This window comes from Leucopleurus acutus, assembly GCF_964270905.1.
Source record: "Leucopleurus acutus genome assembly, chromosome: 3".
Classification (NCBI taxonomy): Eukaryota; Metazoa; Chordata; class Mammalia; order Artiodactyla; family Delphinidae; genus Leucopleurus; species Leucopleurus acutus.
In genome coordinates, this window is record NC_139145.1 from 9,825,817 (window position 1) to 9,837,129 (window position 11,313).

At 60.9% G+C, this 11,313-nt stretch overlaps 1 protein-coding gene across 1 annotated transcript; it reads right to left on the reverse strand.

The window, feature by feature from the left end:
- Positions 1–322: 322 nt before the first annotated feature.
- JUNB (JunB proto-oncogene, AP-1 transcription factor subunit) lies at positions 323–2,119 on the reverse strand. The gene has a single exon (XM_082834944.1). The coding sequence runs from the start codon at positions 1,857–1,859 to the stop codon at positions 816–818; it is 1,044 nt and encodes a 347-aa protein (XP_082691070.1). The 5' UTR covers positions 1,860–2,119; the 3' UTR covers positions 323–815.
- Positions 2,120–11,313: the final 9,194 nt, after the last annotated feature.

Sequence of the window (11,313 nt, forward strand, 5' to 3'; positions counted from 1 at the left end):
AGCGCTTCCGTAGCGTCAGCGGGGAAAGCCCCGGCGCGCGCGGCTGGGCGGGGCCGCGCCTGCGCACTGCGCGTTTCGCCCCAGGCATCCTGTCCCCCGGTGCTGGGGAGTTGCGGGACCTGGTCCCGCCCTGCACCTTCCAACCCGGGAGATCGGGGGACGCAAGAAGGGTTGGACACCCAGGCTGGGGACGCAAGATGTCTGAACAAAGCTGGCGAGATTGACACAGTTACAGGAGCAAGCCACAAACCGCAGTGGGGTGGGGGCATCCCACTACTCTCCTCCCTCTGCCCGCCCGGCTTGGAAAAAAAGACAACAGAAATTAATAAAGAACCTTTTTTTTTTTTACTTAAATAGATTCAATAAAAAGTAAGAACAACACACACACAAACACATCTTAAAATAAATTCTTTAGATACCGACTGCGCGTTTCTTCCGCACAGTACGGTGCAGAGGGGGGGAGGGCGGGGGCGGGGGTCCCCTCCCCAGTATCTCCGAGGGCTTGAGTACCGGTCGGCGGGGCCAGCTCCGCCGCAATCGCCCCCTCCTCCCCTCCCTGTTAAATACACAAATATATTATATTCAATATGAATTGAGTCCAGCAGAAAAAAAAATACAAAAAAAACGTGGAAGGGGGGCTTGTAAACGTCGAGGTGGAAGGACTGGCCGCAGAGCGGGCGGGCAGGAGTCCAGTGTGGTTTGTGGCGTCCCCAGGCCCCGGGGCCGGTGCCCACCGCCTGCCCCCTCGCCCCATGGGAGGCGTGCGCCCAGCCGTCCAGGTTGGGAAAATGTCCGTACGGGGGATAGGGGGGCGCTCAGAAGGCGTGTCCCTTGACCCCAAGCAGTAGCTGGCAGCCGTTGCTGACGTGGGTCATGACCTTCTGTTTGAGCTGGGCCACCTGCTCGCGGAGGAGGCCGGCAGTGCTGGACAGCCCGGCGTTCTCGGCCTTGAGTGTCTTCACCTTGTCCTCCAGGCGCGCGATGCGCTCCAGCTTCCGCTTCCGGCACTTGGTGGCCGCCAGCCGGTTCCGCAGCCGCTTGCGCTCTACTTTGATGCGCTCCTGGTCTTCCATGTTGATGGGGGACACCGGCGGCGTGGCGTCGCGGCTGCGCGCCTCAGGCACGGTCTGCGGTTCCTCCTTGAAGGTGGAGGCGCCGCGGCCCAGGCCCAGCTGCGCCGGGTGACCGCCGGCGAAGGGCGGCGCGTGTGGGAGGTAGCTGATGGTGGCCGTCGGGTACGAGCTCCCAGTCCCGACGGTGGCCCCGGCTCCTCCGGAGGTCGCAGAGGCTGGAGAATAGCTGCTGAGGTTGGTGTAGACGGGAGGCGGCTCCGGGCCGGCATATACGCCCCCGGGCCCGGCCGGGGGCCCCCCGCTGGCGCCCAGGGACACGTTGGGGGGCGTCACGTGGTTCATCTTGTGCAGGTCGTCCAGAGCTTTTACAAAGCCGTCGGCGAAGCCTTCCTGCTCCTCGGTGACGCCGCCCCCTGCGCCCCCCGCACCTCCACCACTGCCACCCCCGCGGGGGTAAAAGTACTGTCCCGGGGGCGTGGGCGTCGTCGTGATCACGCCGTTGCTGTTGGGGACGATCAGGCGCTCCAGCTCCGATGAGGCGAGCTTGAGCGACGCGCCGGTGTCCGAGCCCTGGCTGGAAAAGTAGCTGCCGCCACCGCTGCCCTCTGGGCCGGGGCCCCGCGCTCCGGGTGCTTTAAGATTTCGGTAGGGGTCGGCCAGGTTGAGCGCCAGGCTGGGTTTCAGGAGTTTGTAGTCGTGTAGAGAGAGGCCGCCCGGGGTCCGGCCGTATCCGGCCGCTGCGTATGAGTCGTCGTGGTAGAAGGGCTGTTCCATTTTAGTGCACATCCGGGCGGCCCGGTCGGTCTGAGGGTCCCTGCGGGGCCGCCCCGGGCCTCGCTGCAGCGAGACGCGCGCAGTCCGCGGAGGTGGCTGGACCAGGTGTCTGGACGCGCGTTCCCGGGGGCCTGTACGGGCCGAGAGAGGCCAACAGGCGGCTGTGCACGGAAGCTCTGTGCGGCTTCTCTAGCCCCTCTGCCCCGCTCTGGCGCACTCGCTTTCTTCGTGTTGCGTCCCCCTTGCTCCCCGCTCCCCGTTGGCTCCGATGCTGGCCTGGACGCGCTCAAGGTCCCGGCCGCTCAGCCGGAGCCACACGCCTTTATACGGCGATTGTCAGCTGCGGAAGTGCGCTCCGATTGGCGGTCGCCCGAGCCGGGCCCCCGCGCCCCCCTCCTGGAGCGTGGGGAAGGGGAGGAGGCGGCTCGCGTCATTGTCAGGAAGCGCGTGTCCTTGTAAACAGCGGCCACGGGCTGGGTGGCTCGGAGCGACTGCAGGGGGAGGGGCTCAGAGGACCCCGGTGCGCGAGGAAGGGGGCGCTGGGGCGGTCAGAGGTACACGGGGAGAGGCTTCAGGGAGGGCGATGACTCCCCTGGAGTACTCGATGAGGGATACGAGGAACTGGTACAGACCAAGTGTGCGTGTGTTGGGGGGACGGGGGTGGTCCCGAGCTGCACACGGAAAGGCCTGAGGGATCTGGAGTCTTCCAGAGGGGCTGGGGGGCTGAGAATACACTGAGAGATCCCCCAAAGGAGAGACAGGAGGGTTAAGCAGGGTAGGTGGGGGAGTGGTAAGGAGACGCCTGACTCAGAAATTGAGTGGGGGGTCCAGGGTACAGAAGAGTTGAGGGACTGGAATTTTCACGAGAGGAACTGAACCCAGGAAAAGTGAGGAAGGGGAGCGATCAAAAGTGTACACGGGAGCTGCTGGACACCCATTATGCAGAAAATGAGTAGGGGTCCTGGAGTCCATGGGAGAGACTGAGAGTCCCCCACAAGTTGGAAGGGGAAGGAATTGGGGGTCCTATATATGGAAAAAGTGAGTGAGGGTCCTGGGGTACACTGAGTCAAGGAAAATATGTGGGGTAGAAGATTAAGACACTGTCAGAGGTTGGAGGTCACTGGGGGTCATCTGCGAAGGCCCGACGGAGGAGAATTAGAAGGGTCGGGGCACCCCTTCAGTACTGAGATAGTACTGACAGAGGGTCTCTGGTTGAGACATGAGAGAAGGAGGGGTCTTTTGAGGATCCTGGGGACCTAGACTGCTGCATCTTCCACGATCGGCGTCCCCTCTTGTGGGTGACCTCTAGGTGCCTGTATACTCTGTCGCCACCCCAAAGACCTCCCCCAGTGACCCTGGACTTGACCGACATAGTGTCGGCTCCTGGTGCCTAGACCCAGCCCGACGGCCGGGGCGCGGTCGCCCAACCCCACTCCTTCCTTAGAAACAGGCTGGGGAAAGAGCGCCGCGGCAGGAAGTGTGGCAACAGCCCAGGGGGAAGGAACAGGGCCCTGCCTCCGTCACTCGAATCCTACGGGACCATGCGCCCCGCCCTGGGTCCAGCCGGGTTCTGCGCCTCGTAAGAGGAACCTGGGCTTGCGACCCCAGAGGAAGCCAGGGGCGTGGGACAGGCCCCGCCGCAGAGGTCTCCAGTCGTAGATCCCCACCCAAGCAATGGTTCAGCCCTTGGCGCCCGCAGGCGATCGCCGAGGCTGGCAGTCCAGGACGATTCCATCGGCCTGACGGAGGGGGACTCACCGGGGCCTCGTCGCCATGGCAACAGGCCGGAGTCCGCGGGCAGGATTGGGGGCGGGGCGGCCCCCGGAGTCTCTCCCCGCCGCCCATATAAGGGCACCGGAAGGGGTGGGGTTAACGCTGTCCCGGAGCACCGGCCAGGAGCCGGCAGCCCCGATCTGCCAGGTCCCAGGGCGCGCCAGGGCCCCAGGACGGCTAGTCCCGACCAGCCCCGGCCGCCTGGCCCGGCCCCACCCAGCCGCTCTGGGGCCGCGTCCTGCCAGGCCCTGCCCGACTCGACCCAGCCTGGCAGGTCCCCGCCTGCCCGCGGGCCTGGGTCGGACTTCGCCCCCGGCCCGACGGGCGTGGAGGGGGCGGGTCAGTGCCTCGAGGCGACCCCGGTGCCTGGGCGGGCTGGCACGGCTGCCTCCTACCTCGAGCTGGGTGCCCTTACTTTCTGCCAGGAGGTCTGGGGCCCCTCCCCCCATACATCCCTAGGGGCTGGGGTGTCCCCACCTTCACTCATGTGGGTGACGGGCCCTACTCCTGTTTCAGTGTGCGGGTCGCCTCACCATCCAGAATACCTAAAAGGGGGATCCTTTCCCTCATCTGAGTTGTCTCCCTCATCTGAGGGAACCCCTCCAGAGCCCCTTCCCCAGAAATGGGTGAAGGTTTAGATGGTGAGGCTTCCAGTTAGACTTAAGGTGGGACTTCCAAGCAGATAGGCTGTGAGCCACTAGAACCAGAGGTGACCTCGGTCTCTCTCTCTCTCTCTCTCTCTCACTCAGAGAGAGTGTGAGGCCTCTGTCTTTTGGGAGCATGGAAGTTTCTTTAGGGTAGAGAGAGGCTGAGGGTGGGGGGCTAGCCAGACTTTGTAGGGCAAGCGCAGAGCTCACCAAGTGTGGAGGAGAGAAGGAAAACGAAAGAGGCAAAAGAGAAACTGAGCTCTGTGGGGGCTGGGGGAAGTCCGGCAGAGCAGTGGCTTTGGGGAGGAAGGTCCCATGAGAAGCTGGGGGTGTCCCCATCTTTGGAGGGTCCTTGTGATCCCTGGGTACCCCCTCTCCTCCTCCCTTGCTTGAACTGCTCCCCTCCCCCGCCTCAGGCTCAAGGGAGATTCCAGTGGCCGCTGAGTCTGGCAGGCAAGCTGCCAGGCCTGTGTCTCCTGCCCATGCTAATAACTGCAGCTGACATCTGGCTGGGCCCTGCGGGGGCGCAGCGGGCAACGTCGGGGGGCTGGGCAGGCCTGGCTGGAGGGCAGCATATCAGGAAGCCAACCTGCAGGTCCCACAGGCCAGGAGGCCACAGTGAGTCAGCCCTGACCAGTGCTGAGGCTGCCCATGCCAGGGGAGTCCTGGAGAGAGGTGAGACTGGCCCAGTAAGGGTAGAGATGGAGGCCAAGGACCCAGCAAGGAAAAGTGGATGTATGGAGGGTGGGGGTCAGGGCAGGGAGGGATGCAGGGTTAGAGTCATGCAGACAGCAGACTGAGAAATAATAATTATTATTTTTGTAGCTAACACTTATATGGCTCTTACCATGGGCCAGGCACTCTTCTAAGTGGTTTACATAGAATAATTCATTGCCTGCTTCCAACAGCCCAGCGAAATGCATGCTATTTGTAGCCCCGTTTAACAGACTAGAAAACTTAGGCACAGGAAGGTAAGGAACTTGCCTGAAATCCCACAGCTATAAGCACTGGAGTTGACCTAGAACCTGAGCTGTCTGGCTCCAGAGCATTAGCCACTTTTTATGTGGATAATGACAATCAGAGAGGCATTTATGCAGTGCCAACTGTATGCCAAGCTCTGCAGGCCCTTTCATGAAGGGTCTCATTTATCCAGGCTTGGGCACAGGGCAGAGGGCTGCTGGTGTGTTTGGGGGCAGGTCAGCATGCTCTCTGCACGGGTGTTTGACCAGGGGGTGGGGATTGGGCCAGTGAGGGAGGGCGGGGGCCCAGCTAAGCTGGTACAGCCGGTTCCAAGCCCCTGCCAGTTTCACCCTTCTAGCCTGGGTGCCACCACCTCATGCCGCCCCACTGGCGCCAAGGCTGGCCGTCCCTGTGAGGAAGGTGTGAGGATAGCCCCCTCCTCCGTCTGCCCTGGGTGCCCAGACTAGCATCTGGGTACTGCCCAGGCCCTGGGCTCCAGACTAGCATCTGGCTGAGGAGTCTGTGCCCAGGCTTCCCTCATGCCCAGGGGCCCGGGGCCTGGGGGACTGGATAAGGAGGAAGTTCGCCTCCCCCTCCACCTACGGGTCTCTCTGGGGCTTTTGGCCTTGGCAGGAGGGACTTCTCCTTCTTATAAATAGCCTGGCGACCCCCCTCCCCCCTGGCCTACTGGCTGGCAGGGCCCTCACCAGGAAACTGGGCTGGGGGCTGCCTGTGAGTCAGCCAGTGGGCAGGCCAGGACGAGAACCCGCAAGTCATAGCACCCAGGCTCCCTCGTCCCTGCCCCTGGGTGTGGACAGGCAGCTGGCAGGAAGAGGCTGAGGATCACGGAGGCCCTCCCCCAGGAACCCCTGGCTTTCCAGTTACTTCCCTCCTCCACCTCTGTGGTTTGGGGGGTCCCTCACCCCTCTCCTGGAGAGGAAGCTGCTCGGTTTTCTTGGAAGCAGGAAGGAGAGTCTGTCTCCTCAGGCTGACTCAGCTGGGCATGAGGGGAGTTTCCCACAAAGCTGTTTCTGTGCCCCCCACTGCTGGCGAGGTCTTGGGGGGCCTGAGCATGGCTGAGATCCCAGGTGCCCCATTTACGGGGGATGTGCTGAGAAAACAGGCCCACATCCCACCAGGGACTGAGGCTGCTGAGCTGGGCCTCCTAGGGGAAGTGACAAACAGCAGGCCGGGAGTCGGGGGGTGGGGGCGATGGTTGGAGAGAGGAAGCACCAGGATCTCTGGGTGGGGGTAGAGACTGGCTGGGAAGCCCAGAGCCCCGCAGCATGGTCCAGGGGCACGTGTGTGTCTGGTTGGCTGTGGGTTAGTGTGTGGCTGGCCTGTCAGGACATGTGAGAGTGTGTGTGAGGCCTGTCTTCTCAGGGCATGTGTCTGTGTGTTGGCCCAACACTGCAGGGGTGTGTAGGACCTGCCTGCTTTGGCGGGGTGGGGGGGAGTTGGGGGGGTAGTGTGTGTGTGAGTATGTGTATGGTCTATGAAATAGGTTGCATGTGGCTGGCCTATGTACATGAATGTAGGTGGTTTTGGAGTTCATATGGCTAACCTATTCGTGTCTAGTGTGTATGTGTGTCTGTGTGTGTGTGTGAGGTCCATGGCTTGCCTGTGTGAGGTCTGTGGCTGGTGTGTGTCTGTGGCTCAGCTATGTGTGTGTGTCTATGTGGGCTCTGTGGCTGGTGTGTGTGTGTGTGTGTGTGTGTGTTAGCCAACAGGTTCTTTCACGGTGTCTCTGTGCCAATGTGTTAGTGAATGTCCGACTGTGGCCTGTCAATGCTTCTCTGCGTTGGGTGTGACTGTCTGGCTAGACCATGTGTGTGACTGTCAGTCTGTCTGCTTACATCTGCCCAATCTGTCGGAGGGTCTGACGTGTGTGTCATCGGTGAGGTAGTGTGTATCTGTAAGGCTGACTTCTGATGTTCTCAGAGCATCTCTGAGTGTGTGTGCAACTGTGGCGGGAGGTGGGGGGATTCTGTTATGGTCTGTATGTGTCCTTCCCCATAGGTTTATATATGTCCATCTCCCATAGGTTTATGTATGTCTCTCTTGCCTCTGAGTATCTTTTTGAGTTGGTGATCTTGCTAGTGTGTGTTCATGTATGTGTGTGTGTGTGTGTGCGCGCGCCTGTGTTGCTTTCTTGTGTGTCAGGATCTGACACTGTATGAACATCTCTAGTGCAGCTCTTGGGGAGCCTGCACTGAAAGTGACTGTCCCTTCTCTCTGAGTCTATCCACATGCATGTATTGCCCGTCTGTGTCTGACACACAGTTCTGTGTGTCCGTCCTGCCTGTGTGTTTCTGGCCTGTCACATTTGTCTCAGAGTGCCTGTGAGCATGCCACTGTCTGCCAGGCTGTGTGCTTCTCACCAGAATGTCAATGTCCTTCTGTATTTGTGTCTGTCCGTGTGTCCATCTTGCCTGTGTGCTGAGTTGATTTATCTGTATCACTCACTCCCTGCCGTTATGCTTCTGGCCTGTCGGTGTCTTTGTGTGTTTGGCAGCATTTCAATCTTCCTCTTGAGTCTGCCCTGTCACTGTGTCTGTGTTTGACAGCCGTCTTGCCCAGATTTGTGTCTGACCCTGTCAGTGTGTCCCCGGTTGGCAGTCTCTCTGTGGCCAGGGTGACACGGGTGTTGTGTGTGTGACTGTGTATGTGTACACTCCTTGCCGCCCCCCCCAAGTCTGGCCACCCTGGGCCATGTTTACTCTGCCCCCAGCCGATTTCTGCCCTGCCCGGGGAGGGGCTGACCCTCCGGTCTGTCCAGCCAGCAGTCCACAGCCAGCAGTCCACAGGATGTTCCCGAGACGCTGTCTCCGCCGACATCCCCTCCCTTGGGCCACCGTCGGGTCAGGACCCAGGCGTCCAGGGCGGTGGGGGTGGGGCCGCAACGTGGCGGGGGGCATGCCAGGGCCCCGGAATGAGGGTGAGGGGTGGGGAGGCAACGGGCCCAACAGGTTCCGCCTCATTCCTGCCCCGCCTCTCACTTCCTGGGTGCCTGCCCCGGGCAGGGGGTGGACGGGATGAACCCCATGGCCTCAGAGCGCCTGGGTGGGGCATGGCGCGCCCCACAAGGACTCGCTTCTGCTGGTCACCCTGACACCCAGGCCTGAGAGACAGGAGGAGCCTGGGTCCTTCTACCGGCCAAGCCCCCTCCCTGCTCCTCTGCCCAGCTCTGGGAACAAAGCGTCCCATCTAGTATTCACTTAATCCCACAACGCCACAATAAGTGGGTCATAGTTATTCCCCATTTTCAGATGGGGAAACCGAGACCCAGAGAGTAATGAGGGCAGAGGCAGGATTTGAACCCAACCCTGTATGCTACCCAAGACCCCCAGCCAGCTCACCAACAGCCTTCCCTCCCCTCTCTAAAAATGGTACATGTGGGGTGGAGTATGAACCCAGGCCCCCACGAGGCCCGGCTCAAGGGGGCGCCTGGCTTGCTCTGAGTCAAAAGGAGCCCCTGGATGAAATGAATAAGAAAACGGCTTTAACCGTTTCATCGCCGATGGGCTCTGCAAAAACTTCCTGTGGGCTATGGGGGAGGGGCTGGGGGCTGGGTTCCCAGAGGGTTGGGGGGTAGGTACTGCCAATTCAGGGGTGGGGGAAACGGCTCTAGTGACCTTGGCAAGGGATGTCTAAGGGAAGACACCAGACACCGACCCTCGCCGGAGGTAGAGCCCCACTCCTTAAGCTCTAGGCCCCCAGTACTCGGTTCTCAGCCCCCACTGCCTGGAGGGGGGGGTCTCAGAGTCCGCAGCCCCCTCCCCAAGGGCTTGAGTCACACAAGGGGAAAGCCGCGAGGGGTGAGTCACGGGGTGGAGAAGGGGAGCGAGGTCGGCTGCGGCCAGGGGACCCTCAAGCTGGCCTGAGTCACGCATGCCAGGGCCTCGCTGACCCCAGCCCCTTCCCCGGAGACCAGGAGGCCAGGAGCGGGCAGCGCATTGTCGGTGGAATACGGAGCTGGAGGAAGAGCGGGAGGGGGGAGGAAGCACGAGCCCGGCCGCGCGGGAAGCTCCGGTTCCCATGGTAACCGAGGGGTCTCTCAGCTCGATGGCGGGGTTCCTCCCTCGTCAGGGACGGTCCCCGCGCGCCGGGGAAGCCCCCGCGCGCTCTATCGAGGGGCCACAAGTTTCAGGTCGGGCAGGAAGGGGTTAACGGCAGCCCCCTCCCGGGTTTCACCCGCGCCCAAAGTCCCCGCCAGGGTGGGGCTGTGCCCCGCGCTCCCCCGCGCGCCTAACCCCCGCGGCCGCCCACGCACGCACGCACGCAGCTAGCCCATCCCCCCGCGCTCGCACGCACGATCGCGTCTGGCTCCACGCACGCAGCGACCCCCGTCGTGCCTCACGTCACGCACGACGCACGCGCCCCCGCAGCGCCGGGAGGGGCCAAGAGCGGCAGGACTCCGGGCGCTTGACGCACCCCCCCCCCAGCACATCACCGCCTCCTCACGCTGTCTTGTGTGACTTTGACACCCCCCCACGCAAGGTCACAAACTCTCAGATCCACAGTGTCACACGGACACAGGATACACCTGCCACACGTTGGCACAAACATTAACTAGTCCAGCCAGCTCCGCGGCGAATGTGGGCAGGGTCACACTGTCACACATCGTTTGTGGTAGGGCCATTTTCATACACAGATAGGTGGCATATACAGACACTCCGATAAAGCCACACCATCGAGACAAAGTAAGACACAGATAAAAGTCTTGGACCTCAGGACTCCAGCTGTCACACAGCCACTCCTCTCACATGGAGATTGTAGAGGCACAGAGACACATGCTGGGGACGGACACACGACGGTCATGCTGTCACGCACACATCACAAGTAGGGCACATGAAGTAAAGTAGGGTCACAGACACAAACCCACAAGGCCACACACAGGGACACCAGATTGTCTCGGGGACATGGATAAACCAAGGACAAACATGACAGGCTCATGCTATCACAGAAAAACACATGATGGAGAGAAAGTAGGACACGGTCACAGAAACACAACCTAAATCCATACTGAAGTACTGATTGTCACACATTCACTTCTCACACAAAGAATGACCTAGGGATATAGACACACAGCAAGGTCCCATAAAGAGAAGCACGTGCCCTAGTCCCTGACAGCACCCCCCAAAACCACCAAATCACACACATAGCCTGTTGGGTAAATTCCCAGGTCCCCAAGACACAGGTAGATGCAGACACATAGGCCTGTGCACACACAATCACAGACCCACCATCTCACACCTACATAGATGTGAACACACTTCACATGGACTCAGAGACATGTACAGACCCGGGGAGGGGGTCAGGATGGGAGTCCTGGTGGAATGTCAGTGTCTGGAGAGCAGAAAGCCTGCCAGAGTCCCTCATGGTATGGGGCATGGTGTCCACCCTGAGCTTGTGGTCAGCCCCGGGGGTGGGGGAGGGGCACCATCTCCAAATGTGTGAACCTAGGGTCTCCATCCCAGCTCTCATGACTGGGTCTCTGCCCAGATGTGAAGGCCGGAGGGGGCGGGCGGGGGTCCAGCTGTGGCCGCAGGGAGGGGTTGAGTCACCCGCTTCCCAGCAGTACAGCCCAGGCTGGGCCCAGCTGTTCCTGGAAACAGAGAGGAGGGGGTGGGGTCCCCAAACCAGCTGGGGGCTGCTGGTCCAGACCTGCACCCTGTCCTTAATGGAGGCCTCCAGATCATTCCCCAAACTTTGGGGCTCTCTCCACCGAAAGTGGGGGGTTTGAATCCTTCCCCCAAATAAAGGATCCCTGCTTCAAAATGAGGGTTTGTGACCCCTCTCTTTGGATTGAAGGCACACTGATGCCCCCAACAGTGGGGTTTCCTGCGTCACATAATAGGGATTGCTGCTCTTCCCTGCCAACGTAGGGAGCTCCCTTTCCCCCCAAACATGAGATTCCTTGCCGCCCCAAAGGGAGGGTTGTGACTCCTCCCCCAACGTGAGGGCACCCAGACCTTCCTTTAAATCTGGGGACTTTTGCCTCCCTGAACATCTATAACGCCTATAATATCATGGCAACGTTAAAACAATTCAGGTCCATGCTCCGAATATTTAGATTCCTCCTA

Bases quoted from the DNA above. Each gene is read 5' to 3' on its own strand.
- JUNB (XM_082834944.1), bottom strand. From the start codon at position 1,859: ATGTGCACTAAAATGGAACAGCCCTTCTACCACGACGACTCATACGCA.